This window comes from Heteronotia binoei, chromosome 1 (genome assembly GCF_032191835.1).
Source record: "Heteronotia binoei isolate CCM8104 ecotype False Entrance Well chromosome 1, APGP_CSIRO_Hbin_v1, whole genome shotgun sequence".
NCBI classification, from domain to species: Eukaryota; Metazoa; Chordata; class Lepidosauria; order Squamata; family Gekkonidae; genus Heteronotia; species Heteronotia binoei.
In genome coordinates this window covers 262,025,353-262,043,907 of record NC_083223.1, presented here as the reverse complement: position 1 = coordinate 262,043,907, position 18,555 = coordinate 262,025,353, and the positions used below count along the sequence as shown (strand labels likewise).

At 49.2% G+C, this 18,555-nt stretch overlaps 1 protein-coding gene across 2 annotated transcripts; it reads right to left on the bottom strand.

Moving 5' to 3' along the window:
- Positions 1-352: 352 nt before the first annotated feature.
- On the bottom strand, positions 353-16,769 carry DUSP23 (dual specificity phosphatase 23). Of its 2 annotated transcripts, none has more exons than XM_060254955.1 (3): positions 16,367-16,769; positions 6,634-6,908; positions 353-998 (listed from the first exon to the last, which is right to left on the bottom strand). In XM_060254955.1, exons 1-3 carry the CDS (start codon positions 16,482-16,484, stop codon positions 813-815), a joined length of 579 nt encoding a protein of 192 aa, XP_060110938.1. In that variant the 5' UTR covers positions 16,485-16,769; the 3' UTR covers positions 353-812. The 2 variants fall into 2 exon arrangements, with proteins under 2 accessions (XP_060110938.1, XP_060110944.1); XM_060254961.1 differs by lacking the exon at positions 16,367-16,769 and adding an exon at positions 15,716-15,811.
- Positions 16,770-18,555: the final 1,786 nt, after the last annotated feature.

Sequence of the window (18,555 nt, the reverse complement as noted above, 5' to 3'; positions counted from 1 at the left end):
GTTTTTAAAAATTCTTAATATCCAGCTGGTACCTTCCTGCCCATAATTTAAACCCATTCTTATGAGTCCTCTCCTGTGCTGCCAACAGGAACAACTCCCTACCTCCTCTACGTGACAGCCCGTCAAACATTTCAAGAGCGCCATCATGTCCCCCTTCCCTTGACCTCCTCTTCTCCAGACTGAACATTTGCTGGTCCCTCAGCCTTTCCTCACAGGGCTTGGTCTCCAGGCCCCTGATCATCCTTCTGTGCCCTCTCCATTTTGTCCACCTCCCTTTGAAGTGAGGCCATCAGAACTGCAAATGAAAAAATATTAGTATATAGTGACCCATTTAGAAACAAACAAGATGGAGGGCTGTCCCCTTTGTCCTCTTTTAATTCTTGGATAGCAAATAACATATTGGCATGTCAACAGGTTGAAGCGAGGGCCGTCAAAGGAAACAGAAAAGGACCCTCTACTGTTCTAAAACAGCACCCAACCCCCAAAGGCAACCATTTCTCCCAGCATGGGAGGAAAATTTCATTTGTGTGCAGTCTCACAGATTCTACTGAATAATCCTGGAGAGGTAACCTTGCTCCCCTGATCTTGTGTCAGGAATCTGCTATCAATTCCAGTCCTAATTCCATCCCAAGGAACCCAAAATCTGGTCTCCCCAACAACTATTTTAGCTCTTCTTTGGCCAGGCAGAAAGTTCGCTCCCAATGATGAAGGGGGAAGAGTCTAGAAAGAGAGTCTCTTTCCGGAATGCTCTCCACGAGAACGGCAGTGATAGCCAAGCGATTGCTTCATGCCCCTCCCCCAAAAGCGAAAGGCTATTTGATGCGGTGGTGGAACTGGATGACGGCTTTCTCCTGGTCAGAGGTCTCGATGGAGCCGGGCCGGATCTCACGGATTTTGTGGATGGCGTCCACGCCGGTGATCTTCTGGGTTTTCACGAGGTAACAGGCCAACATGGTCCCAGTCCGGCCAAATCCCAGCATGCAATGCACCGCCACTGCCTGAGGGGGAAGGAGAAACACAGCATGATGTTCTGGGGATCGAAGCCAGACCATTTTATTTATTATTTAATTGTTTGTTTCAAACATTGCTATGCTGCCTGTCGAGAAGGAGAGTAAAAACCCCACTTACAGCGTGGCTTATAGCGCCTTCATCCAGATTCTCAGATACCCCTGGGATCCTCAGGAGCAAGGCAGGGAGAAAACTTTCCCTGTTTGTTCTAGTGCCCAGTATTCAGAGGTAAACTGTCTCAGGGGGGTAGCTGTGTTGGTCTGATGCAGCAGAACAAAGTTTGAGTTCAGTGGCATCTTTAGGACCAAGTCTGGCCCTGACCTGGATAGCCCCAGAAAACCCAATCTTGTTAGATCTCAGAAGCTAATAGGGTTGCCAAGTTAGCGCAGCCTCCGGTACTCTATGGTACTATAGAGTTTTCCTCTCAAATTGCTAGAGCACCCGGGAAAACCATAGAGTTTTTCTGGACGCTCCTAGAGCAGCTGGCGCATGACGTCGCTGGCGCAATGATGTCACTTCCGAGTGACGTCATCGCATCGGCGACATCGGGGGAGAATTCCTTTGACAGCCCAATGTGGGCTGGCAGTTTGGGAACCTCCGGTGTGGGAGAACCCCTGCCCGGCCTGGGAACTTGGCAGCCCTAGAAGCTAAGAAGGCCAACTCTGGCAAATACTTGTTTGGGAGACCACCTTGGGAAAACCAGAAGTGTGGAGGCGTGGGCAGGCTTTATCCAGCCACCTCTCTGAATATCCTCCAGGCCCCCAATATAGGTCAGTCACCAGAGGCGGCCATGATTTCCAGGTGCACAATCACACAGGCAGGTAAAAATACCAACAAAACAAACCCCACCACCCAAACAGAACAACAAACCCCACCACCCAACCAAGTTTTATCCTGGGTATAAGCTGATGAAGTGTGCATGCACGCTTCTTCAGATACCTAAACAAAGTTTGAGACCAGGGGCACCTTTAAGATCAGCAAAGTTTAATTCTGGGTATAAGCTTTTGCATGCATGCACACTTCTTCACACAAAAGCTTTAGTTGCGTCAGGGCTTCTGTTTATTTGCCTCCACCTTTATCATACAGAAGCGGAGTCGTCTAGTCCAACTCCCTGCACAATGCAGGAAACTCACAGATACCTCCCCCTACATTCACAGGATCCTCACTGCTGTCAGATGGCCATCTAGCCTCTGTTTAAAAACCTCCAAGGCAGGAGAGCCCACCACCTCCCGAGGAAGCCTGTTCCACTGAGGAACCGCTCTAATGGTCAGGAAGTTCTTCCTAATGTAGAGCCGGAAATTCCTTTGATTTAATTTCAACCCGTTGGTTCTGGTCCGAACTTCTGGGGCCACAGAAAACAATTCGACACCATCCTCTATAGGAGAGCCCTTCAAGTACTTGAAGATGGTGTATATATTTTTCACTGTTTTTACCCACCTATTACTTGAGCACTGTAAATAAACTGCTGTTGTTACACTGCTTGGGTCCTCACATCTCGTTAAGAGGTATTCATTAATAAGGAAGATACAGAGGTGGTTGGGTGCTCTGGCCCCTCCCGTGTAGACCCTGACCAGAGTGGTGGCAGCCAGTAGAAAGCCCTTCTAGGCCCCTGCTGTGCGACACCCTCTTACATTTCACAAATGAAAACAGGCACATCCTTGCAACTTTCCAGTTTCCGTTGCAAGGAGCGCTGCCTCATATCCCCACCCCGTTAGATATCGCCAAAGGCTTTTCACCGCCTGCTGTTCGCTGCATTCATTTACTCTGCAATAACCTGCCTTCCACTGATTAAAAAGCCCGGAGGGCGTTTGTTCTTTTAGTTAAAGATGTACACGAAAAATAAACTTCTCCTACAGTATCAGCCCTTCAAAACGAGCATCGCTCGTGTCTGAAATGGCAAGCTGAGCACCCCGCGGTGCCTCAGTGCTCATGCGCTCTGGGTTGATGTGCATGTACGCAAGTGACAAGATTAATTCAGCCCCGGCTCCGAGATTTAATTTCTAGAGGCTCTGGGGAACAAGCTGCCTCTTGAAGAACAACAATACCAGCAAATCCGGCTGACAATTTAGCAAAGTATTCCCTCAACGGCAGAAATAAGAAGAAAGTGGATTAGCAGGGGAAGAGACCCCAAACTGGAGATTGTCCTTGGTATATAGGGATAGTTGGAACCTCTGCAGAATCCCACACCACGTCCAGGTTTGCCATTGCTGTTTTTTGCTCAGAACTCACAACAACAAGAAGATGATATATATCCCACCCTATACTCTGAATCTCAGAGCTGTCATAATCTCCTTTACCTCCCCCCCCCAACCACAACAGACACCCTGTGAGGTAGGTGGGGCTGAGAGAGCTCTCTCAAAAGCTGCCCTTACAATGACACCTCTGCGAGAGCTATGGCTGACCCAAGGTCATTCCAGCAGCTGCAAGTGGAGGAGTGGGGAATCAAACCCGGTTCTCCCAGATAAGAGTCTGCACACTTAACCACTACACCAAGCTGGCCCTCCTTCTCCTTCACAAGATAAGAAGAGCCCTGCTGGATCAAACTGGTGTTCCATCTAGTCCAGCATCCTGTCTCACACAGTGGCCAACCTCTGGAGGACCAACAACAGGGCAGAGTGGCCAAGGCCTTCCTCTCATAACAACATCAGAACAGCCCTGCTGGATCAGACCAGTGGTCCATCTAGTCCAGCATCTTTTCTCATACAGTGGCACCATCCAGTTCCTCTGGAAGTCCAACAACAGGGTAGAGAGGCCAAGGCCTTCCCCTCATAAGAATGTAAGAACAGCCCAGCTGAACCAGACCAGTGAGGATCCATCTAGTCCAGCATCCTGTCTCACACAGCAGCCAGCCGGTTGTCTCAGAAGGCTCACAAACAGAATAGCCTTCCTCTGATGCCACCTCCTAGCACTGGTATTCAGAAGTCTGCCTTCTCCATATATGGAGGCTCCCTTTAGTTACAGCGGCTAATAGCCAGTGATGGATCCATTAATCTGTCTAACCGCCTTTTAAAGCCATCAATGCTCATGGCTGTCACTGTGTGCACTGGCAATGAATCCCACAGTTCAATTACTCATTGAGTAATTACTTATTGCCTTTGTCCATCAAGTACATGCCCATCCAGTACATTGGGGGGCCCCCAAACTGCAGTGTTTGGGGAGAGGGAGAAAAAGCTATCTCTGTTTTCTTCATGTTACACCTGATTTTAGAAACCTCGACCATATCCCCCTATCAGCTGTCTTTCTTCTAAACTGAAAAGTCCTGGATGATGATGAAGAAGATATTGGATTTATTTCCCACCCTATACTCTGAATCTCAGAGTCTCAGAGCAGCTCACAATCTCCTTTATCTTCCTCCCCCACAACAGACACCCTGTGAGGTAGGTGGGGTTGAGAGAGCTCTTACAGCAGCTGCCCTTTCCTCTGAGAGAGCTATGAAGGACTGAAGGCTATTCCAGCAGCTGCAGGTGGAGGAGCAGGGAATCAAACCCGGTTCTCCCAGATAAGAGTCCGCACACTTAACCACTACACCAAACTGGCTCTTGAGATACTCGAGCTTTTGCACACATATATGGTGTTCCTCCAACCCCCTGATCGGTTAGTTGCCCTTTTCTGTACTCCTCCCCTCACCCCAGCTTTGCAATGTCCCTTTTGAGATGAAGCGACCAAAACTGCACACAGTATTCCAAATGAGGCAGATCTATACAGGGGCTTTACAAAACTGGCCATTTTGTTTTCAATTCCATTCCTAATAATCCCTGCCATTAAATTTGCCCCTTTCATTTCAGTTACTGACCATGCAGGGGCCCGCTTTGGATCGGAACCATGGCAGGCAGAAAGAGGCGGTTTAAAACTTCCTCCGTCTCCCCCCAAAACCTCACCATTTTCTTGACCTGAAAGTACCAGGGGAGTCACTTTTTGACCAGGGTCATTATGCAGAGGCAGGCAACAGCAAACCACCTCTGAATGTCTCTTGGCTTGAAAACCCTACAGGGTCACCCTGAGTCTGGTATGGTTTGATGGCAATAATAAGTAACAGCCTGAGAAGGAGTGAGTATACTCCAGGGCACACCACAAGGGAGAGCAGCTGAGAGGGAAAAGAAAAAAAAACAGAGGGGAAAAGGGGAAATTGACCTCCGGCCTCCCAGAATCCTGGAGGGAGAGATATTTTTTGAAGCAAGCTTCAAGAGGGGATTGGATAAACATATGGAGCAGAGGTCCATCAGTGGCTATTAGCCAGTGTATTGTTGGGACTCTCTGTCTGGGGCAGTGATGCTCTGTAGTCTTGGTGCTTTTTTTGGGGGGGGGGGCACAGTGGGAGGGTTTCTAGTGTTCTGGCTCCACTGGTGGACTTCCTGATGGCACCTGGGTTTTTGGCCACTGTGTGACACAGAGTGTTGGACTGGATGGGCCATTGGCCTGATCCAACATGGCTTCTTTTATGTTCTTATGTCTGGGGCAAGTGATGCTCTGTATTCTTGGTGCTTGGGGAGCACAGTGGGAGGGCTTCTAGTGTCCTGGCCCCACTGGTGGACCTCCTGATGGCACCTGGGTTTTTTGGCCACTGTGTGACACAGAGTGTTGGACTTGATGGGCCATTGGCCTGATCCAACATGGCTTCCCTTATGTTCTTATGGTGCGTGTGTCTGTGTGGGAAAAAAATTCAAACAGTTTCTGCCCCATGGCCAACCTCACAATTCTTCACGAGCCCTCGGCTCATAAAAATTAGCCAGATCGCACACAAGTTTGCAAACAGAATACAGCATTGATATGAGCACTGCATAGGGTGTGGTGAGGATCAAGCTGCAGCGTCAAACTGATGGGGAAGAGCAGAGCCACTTATCGAAACACGGGGGATAGGGAGGGCCAACTAGGTGCGGGATTGAAAAGAACGATTGTTTCCAGAAGAAGGGCCTGGATGAAACAAGAGGGGTGGGGGTACTAGGTGCTGAAATATTGGTGAATATGAAGAGGGAATTCCAGAGTCAGGGTGGCAGCAGTGCAGGGCTGGCCCTGCCACTAGGTAAACTAGGTAACTGCCTAGGACGCTGGCCTTCTGGGGTGTGCCAAATTGGGTGCACCCTCATGTGATTTCAAGGCTTGCTCAATCGCACAGGAGCCACAGAACAAAGCCTCTATTTTCTCCACTGGCTGAGCCTTGGGGAGGAAGGAGGGGGAGGCAGAGCTCATTTTTCCAGGCGCTCTCGATTGCACAGCAGAGCTACTGAGCCAAGCCTCTCTTCCTTCTATTGGCTGAGGCTCCTCCCCCTCCTGGTCCCCTGGGGAAGGAAGGAAAGAGCCACAGCTTCCTTTGCCCAGTTCCCTGGATCCCAAGAGAGAAATACAAAGAAAGCACCTTTAAGATCAATGCTAACGTTTTAAGCATGTTTTAAGTTTATAAATATAATTGTGTTTGTCTGTGTCCTTTATAAAGTTTATATCTTTGCTACCTAATCTTAAATAGGAACACACATGGCCCGGCCCAACAAGGTCTCATTTATGGCAGATTTGGCCCTCATAACAAATGAGTTCAACACCCCTGGCTCTAGAAGTTCTTAAGTTCATAACGGGGTAATCCAAGCACACGAAACACAGGACCTGTATGCTCAAATACAGAATAGATCTTACCTCTCCCTTGGCATTGGCATCCTCCACCACCTGCAAGAAACGCTGGATCTGCTCAGGCGACGGCGGGCAGAAGTCTGCAATGCGGACGCGATGCACCTGGATGCCGGGGCAGGTGTCGTGGTAAGGCGGGCTGCGCTCTGTGAGTGATACCAGGTGCCTGATGCCAGAGTCGTACATGTACCGATAATGGGCTGGGAGCCTTGGCATGGCCAGCCCCGCCAGCTTGCCGGGGGCCACCCAGGAGAAATTGGGCGGTACGGCAGAAGCCATGGCCCCTGAAACGAGAGAAAGGAAGTGAGGCTTGGGAAAATCTGGCCTGCAGCCACTGGTTTCGGTGTATTAAAAGGCTTCCCGAAAAATGGGAGAAACAGGAACTAAGCCCCTGCTTAGGCCTTGCACCAATGGGTGCTGGCTTGGGCGGTCACACCTCTGTGGCTTTAAGGATTCTGGGAGCAGAATGGTCACCTCTACAAAGACAACTGCCAGAGACATCAGCAAAATCAACAGCCTATCCCTCATTGTGGCTAAAGGGAGTGGCCAGGTTGAAGCATACTCGGAACAAAAGCTGCTAAAATCTGGATGTTGAATGTCAAAACTGAAAAACAAAGCAGAACGCAGGGCTGGGCTGAGGATCAGAAACTGGGAGCCAGAGAGAGTTCCAGCGGTTGTCTTTGCAGGTATTCGAGAGAACAGAAGGTTGAAGCAAATAGATCAACCATGTATCCAAAATCAGATTCGTGGAGGAAGAAGATATTGGATTTATATCCCACCCTCCACTACAAATCTCAGAGCGACTCACAATCTCCTTGTGGGGGAGGAAGGAATCTACCTTCCTCCCCCACAACAGACACCCTGTGAGGTGGGTGGGGCTGAGAGGGCTCTCACAGGAGCTGCCCTTTCAAGGACAACCTCTGCCAGAGCTATGGATGACCCAAGGCCATTCCAGCAGTTGCAAGTGGAGAAGCGGGGGAATCAAACCCGGTTCTCCCAGATAAGAGTCTGCGCACTTAACCACAACACCAAACTGGCTCTCTAAGCAGGCAAAGAGAAGTCGTAGCTTTTGGGGTCTACTCAGGTGAATCTGGCCAGCCCCTGTGGGCAGTAGATGTTGGACTTGACAAACTTTTTAGCCTCATCTGATCTAACCCCTGCACAACTCTGTCTTCAACATCAGTGACTGAATCTATATGCACATGTAGGAGAATGAGACAGCACAGTCCGGAGAGGGTACAGGAGACTTAGCCACTTCAGACTGCAGGATGGGAGAAGAAGAATACCATTTTTTGAAAGCACATCTAAGAGTAAGGTTCTAGCTGATGTTCTGGGTAATCACAGAAGCAGCACTGATGTCAGGTGGCCATCTAGCCTCTGCTTAAAAACCTCCAAGGAAGGATCGCAGGAAACAGGAAAAGCCTTTCTGGACCAGAAAACCATTGAGATCCGTTGAGGGACAGTGGCTCAGTGGTAAAGCATCTGCTTGGTAAGTAGAAGGTCCCAGGTTCAATCCCCAGCATCTCCAACTAAAAAGGGTCCAGGCAAGTAAGCGTGAAAAACCTCAGCTGGAGAGCCGCTGCCAGTCTGAGTAGACAATACTGACTTTGATGGACCGAGGGTCTGATTCAGTTGAAGGCAGCTTCATATCTCCATATGAGAGCCCACCACCTCCCAAGGAAGCCTGTTCCACTGAGGAACTGCTCTAACTGTCAGAAAGTTCTTCCTTATATTTAGCCAGAAACTCTTTTGATTTTGAGGGGCGGGGAAAAAGGATTGCAGGAAGGCAGCTGCCCACTGGACCTAGGACCTGCCACTCCCATAGGTGATGAGTCGGAATACTGACTTACGTAGAATCTGAGTACTACGGTTCCATTTAACTGTCAATCAACTACTTTGATTGATGGTGGTTTTCTGGTCCAGTAAAGCTTTTCCTCTTTCCTACGATCCTTTAACTGGCAGTGCCAGGATTTGATCCTGTGATCGTCTGCATGCAAAGCAGGTGCTTTCACATGCAAAAGATGCCTGGACACTTATGCAAAAACAGGGTTTTTTTGACATGCAGCAGATACATCACTGACCCTTTGCTAAACATACAAAGGCAAAACTTTTAAGCACATCGCTCCAAGACATTCTAGATTGGCTCAAATGTCAATAAGCAGTGAGCAAATACATTCTTCCTGTACTGATCTACCCTTCCCTTGTACATCCCTCTCTTTGTAGCTTCCCCCTGCGTCTAACTTTAGAGTACCAATCCCTTGGGGACAGAGACTCCTGCCTTCTTGTTACTGCATAAAACACCATGAACATTGATCGCGCCACAAGTGGTGTACGTTCACGTGCAAGCCATCTTGATGTACTTGACCTGTATTGCAAGCAGCCCCTGAGCACTTGTCTTCTTGTAAACCTTTAAGCAGCATAGAAACTACATTTTATGGCCACGCCAATGAGCACGGCTTCACTAAAGCACCCAGTTGAGAGGATGGCTCATTTATATCCCGCATCACTGGATTTTTAAATGTCCTACCCTCAGGGAAACCAAAATCAAGGAGACTTGTGGCACTTTAGAAATTTAGATTTATTACCGCAGAAACTTAAACGTAATACAACCTTCTTTACCAAATGCTCGGCTTAACCCGCTTGGCGTAAGGTATCACGAGAGTTATGTTTTGCTGTAACATCGTTACCCCTTTGTGCCTTCAGGGAACTCCTTTCTTTCCACATCATGGAATCTCTGCACACTGCAAAGGATTCTGGGTTATTTAGGTTTCTGAGGTAATGTGAATGTCGGGGGGGGGGGCGTAAATGAAGTTTGAACAGATTAGTGGTATTTAAATTCTGATACAGGGTGGTGTACGCAAACACAAAATGGCTGCCACAAGAAGCAGAACCAGCCACAAAATGTCAGGGAGTGAGATTGTGCATGACACTAATAGTAACTTTTCAAGATTTCAGGCAGAAGCTCTGAGTAACAGGATGTCTTTTCAAAATGAACATACCCTTTCAAAGTATTTTCTTCTGTACACATACACTAATGCACCTTTGGAATTCTGATACAGGGTGGTGGGCGCAACCACAAAATGGCTGCCACAAGAAGCAGAACCAGCCACAAAATGTCAGGGAGTGAGATTATGCATGACACTAATAGCAACTTTTCAATATTTCAGGCAGAAGCTCTGCTGAACAGGATGTCCTTTAAAAAGGAACGTATGGCTTAAAAATCTTTTCTTGTATACACATACAGTAATGCAAGATCCTTACGCTGTGGTGGCGCTGCTGCTGAAGCAACTTCTAAAATATCTGCACAGCCAGTCAGAAGAACTGCTGGGCACAGGGTTGCCGGGTCTGTGTCGGAAAATACCTGGAGACTTTTTTTGGAGACGTGGAGCCAGGAGAGGGTGGGGTTTGGGGAAGGGCCTCAGCATGGTCCAATGCCATAGAGTCCACCCTTCAAAGCAGCCATTTTCTCCAGGGGAGCTGATCTCTGCCAGCTGGAGATCAGTTGTAAAAGTGGGAGATCTCCAGGCCCCACCTGGAGGCTGGCAACCCTAGAACAGCTCCACCTGACCCCACCCACTTTCTAAGAACACTTGGTGGGCACCAGGAAAGGTGTTAGTGGGTGCCATGCATAGTGACCGTGGTTACCACATGGAGATCCCTAGGATAAAACATTCACAGTTACCATTACCCAGAAGGACCACATTTACTTCTGTTGTAAATGTGGTTGGAAGTGTATCAATGATATGGAGTTCTTGCCTGGCTCACTGGAGCCAGTAGGACTGAGTTTGGGGACTCAGGAACAATAGGCAGTAGGATCCAAATTCCTGCTCCCCTGCTGCAATCACGAACCCCTGGCTGGTTTGAATGGTCCAATAGCATGCTAGTGTGGGAGCTTTGTGTGTATATATAGTTGGCCCAGTCTTCAGTCTTTGGAGGCAGCACTTTACTATGCTGTATTCAATAAAAGAGCTGTGATCACTACTACCTCACCTCATCATTGTGTGGAGCCCACTATATCAGGGGTGGCCAACGGTAGCTCTCCAGATGTTTTTTTGCCTACAACTCCCATCAGCCCCAGCCATTGGCCATGTTGGCTGGGGCTGATGGGAGTTGTAGGCAAAAAACATCTGGAGAGCTACCGTTGGCCACCCCTGCACTATATTATAACTTCCATCCCTTGGCAGAAGAACTGCGCCTCTGGGAGGTTTGCAGCTCGTCTGCTCTTTTGGCAATGGCTGTTTCGAGGTGGGAAGCAGCTTTCCTCTGCAAGTCCCACCGGGCAAGGGCCTTGACCCATGTGTCAGGAGCCATACTGGGGAACAGTGCTCAGGAGAGCCACAGATGTTGTGTCAGGTCCCTGCTTGACAGTCCCGAACTAAACACAGAGGAGTAGCCTGTGTTTGGACAATCGCATGACTCATAGTTTGTTTCATTAAACCTGGGGTATCTGTTGTGGGAGAAGGAGATAAAGGAGATTGTAAGCCGCTCTGAGACTCTGATTCAGAGAGAAGGGCGGGGTATAAATCTGCGGTCGTCTTCTTCTTGTGAGGTGTCTGAACTGAGCCTCTGAGGGGGTCTGGCCAGCCTCTGCATTTTGCCTTACTGGCAGATGGGAAAGCATGATTCAGTCCTGAGCTCCAAGTGGCAGAAGGACCTCTGAACAGGCCAACCAGGGACTCTGGGGTGCTTCAAACAATAACCACCAATCTCCAGAAGCACCTCAGAAGTTGCCAAGCCCTGAGGCAGGATGAGGCCCCGATCAAGGACCACCAATGGCAACATCCTCTCTCAAATGCCTGAGTCAGCGCCTCTTCCCACAGAGAACAAAAAACCAGGAGGATTATCTGCTCCAGTTCAGAGAGTCAATGACAAAACCTACTGCGAGGTCTAATTCCCCAGAGGAGCCATGTAAATCCCGTGTTTTGTCAATATTCTAAAGAGCTGCCATTTTCCTTGGCACTCAGCCCAGGAAGTCCTTCAACCTGTTTGCATTCCCCAAGTACTTCCTCCAGCAGTGAAACTGGGCAGGCCTGTTCCTTTTGTGACCTGGCCTTATAGACATAAAATGTTTTTATCTTGCCTTCTGGTTCAATCAGGGCCACCACGGTGGCTGCTAAAAGAAGACCATTCTAAAACCATTCTATGGCCTCAGGCTGTACTATTGTCGGAGTTATGGTCCTCTATTTTAATCTGTATGTATTATGTCTATGAGATATTTTAAATTCGTTGTTTTTAATTTGATATGTTTTATTAATTGTTATTGCAAGGTTTTAATGTTGCAAGCTGCCTTGAGCCCGCTTTGCGGGTGTAGGGTGGGGGTATAAATCGCAAATTAAATTAAATTGAATTAAAACACATAATAGAACCATTTAAAACCAAAAGTAAAATACATGTTTTAAAACACAGAAACAAGCCATTCAAACATAGGACACGAAGGAAAGATCACTGAGGGAACGTAAGAGGAAACAAAAAGAGTCTTCACCCAGTGGAAGACCAGGATTGAAGGGGACAGACACATATCCATGGGGAGTGAGTGCCACCATTTTGGTGCCACGACCGAAAAGACCCTCGCTCGGGTTGCCACCCATGTTACCTCAGAAGGCTGTATGCCTTCAACAGTAATCTGACATATAAAATGTAAGCCAAAGGATTTACTAGCACAAGATGTGGACAACAGACTGGGACTTTAAGGACATAAGAGCCCTGGCAGAATCAGACCCAGTAGTCCATCTAGTCCAGCATCCTGTCTCACACTGTGACCCCAACCAGTTCCTCTGGAGGGCCAATAACAGGACAGAGTGGCCAAGATCTTCCCTCAATGTTGCTTCCTGGCACGTAGATTCAGAGTCTGACTGCCACTGAATGTGGAAGTTCCGTTTAGTCACTATGGCTGGTAGTTGCCAATAGACCTGTCTCGCACAAATCTGTCTAATCCCCTTTTTAAAGCCCTCTATGCCTGCGGCCATATTACATCCTCTGGCAGCTAATTCTATGTTTTAATCACTCCTTATGTAAAGAAGTATCTTCTTTTGACCGTCCTGAATCCACTGCCCATCAGCTCAATCGGTTGCCCTCAAGTTCTAGTATTTTGGAAGAGAGAGAGAGAAAAAAATCCTTTTTCGCACCTGTTTGAAAAATGAAAAGAGAAGCCTAATGGCCATTGAAGTGCCTGAGAGAAACAACATGAAATCTCCAGGTCTTGCGGCAGACCCTGTCTGAATACCAGCTGCTAGGAACAAACAGGCCATCGAGTTCATTTTCATCCTGCCATTCCTACAAGGAACTCAGTTCACTTCACAACGCCCCTGTAAGTTTCATGGCAGAATGGAGACCTGAATTCAGTTCTCCTGGATCCAAACTTTGCATTACTACTCCCCCTGGTGGCTACAAGCAGCAACCATTCAGCATAGAGAAGTTTGAAAAAGCGACCCTTAACACACTTGCCACCTTTTTCTGCAGGCCCTGTTCCTGTGCTTTTAGCAGCAGCAGCAGTCTGAGACACAAACACTTCGCCATGTCAGCCTGAAGGGGAAAAAAGCAGAAGGGGGGAGGGGAGAGTTGGCAACCCATGTCGTTCATGGGTGAACGGAGCTTGCAAGCAGGCACTGCAAACAGCCGTTTGAATGGCAAAGCCAGCAAAGAGACATTATGCTGACCATTATTGACCTTGCACAAGATTATTATGGGGACTTTTAAACAAGAGCCAACAAAGGTCAGCGGTGAAGTAGCAATTGCTGCCGCCTGTACAAAGCAGCAGGGGGATGCCGAGATCTGCATTATTTATCGCTATTAATGATTGCAATTTTATTCTGCTTCCCTCCATGGGGCGCAGGGTGGCATACAGGGAGTTCTCTCCACCTTATCCATGCAACAGTTCTGCATGGTAGGTTGATACAGGGAATAGTGACTAACCCTAAGGCCATCCACTGTATTTTGTGGGCAAGACGGGACTTGGTCCAGGGTTACCAACTTTCCGGCAGTCCCTGGACCTCTCCCACTATTACAAATTGATCTCCAGGTGACCAAGAGCAGCTCTTGTTCAGAAAACATCTGCTTTGGAGGGTGAACTCTATGGCATTACACCCTGCTGAGATCCACCCCTTTCCCCAAATCCCACCCTGCACAGGCTCCACCACCCAAGAACTTCCAAGTACTTCTCCACTGAGAACTGGCAACCTTAAGCTGGTCCCACATTTCCCTGCTTTAGGCTCACCGTTGGTGTCTAGACTACTCCCATCATGTTATTGAGGGCTTTTTTTTTAAAGCAGGAATGCACAGGAACACAGGAGCTCACAAGAGCTCCAGAACCTCTAAATTTTATTGTGCTCTGTTGTGTATGTGGACTCTGTGTTAATATGATTGTTAGTTCCTGCCTGGCTCATTGGAGTCTTTAGGACTCAGCTTGGGGACATGGGAACAATGGGAAGCAGGATCCAAATCTCTGCTTCCTCAGACCAATCACCAGCCTGCTGCTGGTTCAAATGACCCAATGGTGTTCTAGTGCGGGAACTCTGAAGTGTATATAGTTGGCCCCATTGGCCCAGTTTAGCAGTCTTACAATGCTGTAATCTCTAATAAAGAGCTGTGATCAACTGCATCTAAGTATGCATCAAACTAGGCTTCCAACCCTCCCGCCCTGGCGGGGGACCCCAGGATTTCCAGCCTCTTCCCCCGCTCCCCAAAAAGCGGAAGCAGGGGAGGGGGGGGGAAATGGCGCCAAGGAGTGCGGTGAGCCGCCCCATCTCGGAGTGGGCGATGCCGCTGCGCGGCTGCCGCCTCTTCTCCGCTCACCGTAGCTGCTCCTCCGAGATGGGCTCAGGCTGAGTCCATCTCGGAGGAGCAGCTAAGATGAAGCCAAGAAGAGGCGGCAGCAGCGCAGCACCATCGCCCGCTCCGCCTCTGAGGTAAAATCAGAGAAAGGGAGGGTGGAGGCAGACCAGGAGCGTGGCGAGCCGCGAGTCCGGGTTCTCGCCACGCTCCTTGGCGCCGTTTCCCCCCCTCCCCCCTAGCTCCACCCCAGTGTCTCCTGGCTCCACCTCCAAAGTCTCCTGGCTCCACCTCCCAAATCCCCAGATATTTCTGAAATTGGACTTGGCAACCCTACATCAAACCCACTATTTAACATGCTCTTTCTTACCCCAGCGGCCCTGTGGCACAGAGTGGTAAAGCAGCAGTACTGCAGTACTGTGGTCTGAACTCTCTGCTCACGACCTGAGTTTGATTCCGGCAGAAACTGGATTCAGGTAGCCAGCCCAAGGTTGACTCAGCCTTCCATCCTTCCGAGGTCGGTAAAATGAAGACCCAGCTTGCTGGGGGGAAAGTATAAAAGACTAGGGAAGGCAATGGCAAACGACCCTGTAAAAAGTCTGCCGCGAAAATGTTGTGAAAGCAACGTCACCCCAGAGTCGGAAACGACTGGTGCTTGCACAGGGGACCTTTCCTTTCCTTTTCTTACCCCCCCCCCCCAAAAAAAACCCCCTTGCTTTTGGGCTCCATTGTTCAACCCCCCCTTGGAGAATTCTGCTGAACTCTAAGATTTGACAAACTTGCTAATATTCCCCCCCCCCCCCACACACACGGAAAGGGAAAAATAACCAAAACATACAAAGCAGACAGATGGAAATCTTCATCATGCCACAGTGGCCACGCAGGATAAAGTAATTTTAGAAGTATGATGGGAGTAAAGTTGTATTATGACAATTATAATTCAAGAAGCATTTTAAGGGAGATGCTGAACTGATATACTTTAGTACACCTTCTGGCGATGTCAGGGGCGTGTGGCGGATGCCCAATGCATTGTGCTAATGAGCTCCAGCATCTCTTTGTCTACAAAATGACCCATGAATGGGGGAGATCTCCAGGTGCTACCTGGAGGGTGGCAACCATAGGCACTTGACCCACCCACACTATATGTAGTTGGAGCCTTCTTCCAGAATTACTAATTGTCTGGAATAGATAAAAGCGCTTTGTAGACCAGCCTCTTCTTCCCCACTGTCAGCCAAAGAGGAATGGGAATTGACAGGGACCTCAGCGGGACACAATGCCACGGAGTCTACACTCCAAAACAACCATTTCCTCCAGGGGGACTGACCTCTGTTGCCTGGAGATGAACTGTAAGACCAGGGCATGTCTAGGTCCCACCTGGAGGTTGGCATCCCAAAAAAGTCTACAACTACCACTGTTGGCAGCCGCCGATAAGCCTTCTTTCCACTCCCCCTTTTAGCCACCAAAGACAGGAGGAGACAAAGATTATTTCGTATTGTTTCTTTAAGGGCTCCGCCTCTCCGCTCCGCGCTGCCCAATTGCAGCCGGGCGCCTAAAAATAACCGCTTTTGTAACAGCGATCGCGTCCTGGCTGACATGACATGGAGGCTGCGGAGCGACGGATCCCCGGCTCCGACCATCCCCAAGTCTTCCCGGCAGCATTTCCTAGGGTTGCCAGGTCTGTGTTGGAAAATATCTGGAGACTTTGGGGGTGGAGCCTCAGCATGGCACAATGCCATAAAGCCCACCCTTCCAAGCAGCCATTTCTTCCAGGGGAGCTGATCTCTGCCAGCTGGAGTTCAGTGGTCCAAGCGGGAGACCTCCAGGCCCCACCTGGAGGCTGGCAACCCTAGCATTTGCACGCGATCTGCCTGCCTGGATTGGCACTGGGAAGGAAAGAATGGCCGCTCGCCTTGCCTTGCAGCCGGCCTTCTGCAACACGCAGCCAGTTAAGGTCGTCCCCGTTCACGCCCAGTACCTGCAAGGGACAAATGGCCGCAGAGCAGCTGGAACAACCCGGCAGCAGCCCTTAGCAGGAGCCGCGGCCGCAAAGCAGCCCCGCGCTTCTTGCAAGCTGCCGGCAGCTGCGCCGACATCAACGAAGCCTCTCCAAATGCAAGCTGCCGGCAGATGCGCCGACATCAACGAAGCAGGGAGCCTCTCCAAATGCCCATCCCCCGAGAGAGAAGCCGGAAAGGGATCCTCTCGCAACTCTCCACTTTCTTTGCGCCCCCCAAATAAGCGCCTTCCAAGCAGATTTTTTTTTTTCAAGGCAGGGCAGGTTGTTTCTGGATTCAAGGCAGCCACCGCAAACCCCTCTCCAAGGTGTTCAGAAATCATCCCAGAACTTTATAGTTTCTACTTACTACTCTAAGTTTGAGAACTTCCTGAAGATTTAGGGGGGGCGCAGCCCGGAGAGGGTGGAGTTAGAGCAGGGGAGGGGACTAGGTTTGCGGGGTCCAATTCAAGAAATATCTGGAGACTTTGGGGGTGGAGCCAGGAGACGTTGGGGGTGGAGTCGGGAGCAAGGCTGTGACAAGCATAACAACTCCAAAGGGAGTTCTGGCCATCACATTTAAAGGGACCGCACACCTTTTAAATGCCTTCTCTCCATTGGAAATATTGAAGGATAGGGGCACCTATTTGGGGGGCTCATAGAATTGGACCCCCTGGTCCAATCCTTTTGAAACTTGGAGGGTATTTTCGGGAGAGGCATTGGATGCTATGCTGAAAATTTGGTGCATCTCCCTCAAAAACAGCCCTAGATTCCCATGGATAAATTCTTCATTATACCCTATGGGAATCGGTCTCCATGGGGAATAACCGAGTGCCCAGCAGACATTTCCCTCCCCCTCCCTGCTTTCTGATGACCCTGAAGTGGGTGAGAGGGCCTCCAAACCACGGAATCCCCTGCCCCCAATTGGGCTTGGCAACCCTAGAGGGGACTTAGCTGGGATGGAGTGCATTTTGGCTTGCCAACCTCCAGGCAGGGGACTGGAGATTTCCCTGGTTTACCACTGGTCTCCAGATGACAGAGATCTGTTCCCCTGAATAAAAAGGCTGCTTTGGAGGGCACACAGTCTCCCTGACATTGTACCCTGCTGATGTCCCTCCCCAAACCCTGCCCTTTTTAGGCTCTACCCCCAAATCTCCAGGTATTTCCCAAGTGGCAATCCTAAGTGAAATAGAGTATCACCCCGACCTCCCAAGCAGCCATTTTCTCCAGGGGAACTGATCTTTGTAGTCTGGGAGACCGGCTGTAATTCCAGGAAATCCTGAGGAACAATCTGTAAACTGGCAATGTATGGTTGCCAACTCTGGGTTTGGAAATTCCCAGTGATTTGTGGGGGGCGAGGGGAGTTTGGGAGAAGTGGAGTTTGGGGAGGGAGGGACTTCAGTTGGGTAGGGATGCCAGCTTCCAGGTGGGACCTGGGGATCCCCTGGCATTACAACCCATCCAGTCTACAGAGTTCAATCTCCAATTGTTTTCCAGCCTGGATCTGGCCGCTCTATCTGCCATGCCCTGCTGGTACAGAGAAGGAGCTGACAATGCTACATAGAGCATTTTCAAAGCAGCCATTTTCTCCAGGGGAACTAATCTCTGTCACCTGGAGATCTGCTGTGATCCCAAGACATCACCAGCCATCACCTGGAGCATGGGTGACCAAACTTGCTTAATGTAAGAGCCACAGACGATACATGTCAGATGTTTGAGAGCCACAAGACGGGAACACCAAATGTTTGAGTGCCGCAGGAAGGAAGGAAAATAGAGGGAGAGATGGAAAGAAAACAACTATAATGCATTCTCCAAGCCACCAGCTGGCTTAGCTTGGAGAAGTGATTTAAACAGAGAAATGCCATCTCCTAGCCAGATGACAGGGTGGTGAAACCTTCCAGAGCCACACAAAATCTGCGAAAGAGCCACAGTATAGGCACCCCTGACCTAGAAGTTCACAGAAATATCAGGTCCCGATGTATAATCAAAGTAAAGCAAAAATAAACACTGGACATTATTTAACACTCACACAAAACGTGTGCACATTAACAAATACATTCTGAAAACAACACGTAAAGTATTCAAAACAACATTCTCTTTCTCCTAGAATGCAGCGACTGTTCCTTTAACATAATAGAAGTTCTTCCTCAATTTCCGAAAAGAAATTTCAT

Excerpts from the sequence above, each read along its gene's own strand:
- DUSP23 (XM_060254955.1), bottom strand. The coding sequence starts at position 16,484 with ATGTCGGCGCAGCTGCCGGCAGCTTGCAAGAAGCGCGGGGCTGCTTTG. Across the intron at positions 6,909-16,366 it reads CGGCCATTTGTCCCTTGCAG|GGGCCATGGCTTCTGCCGTA; the intron begins GTACTGGGCGTG and ends CTCTCGTTTCAG. Across the intron at positions 999-6,633 it reads ATGCCAATGCCAAGGGAGAG|GCAGTGGCGGTGCATTGCAT; the intron begins GTAAGATCTATT and ends CTTCCCCCTCAG.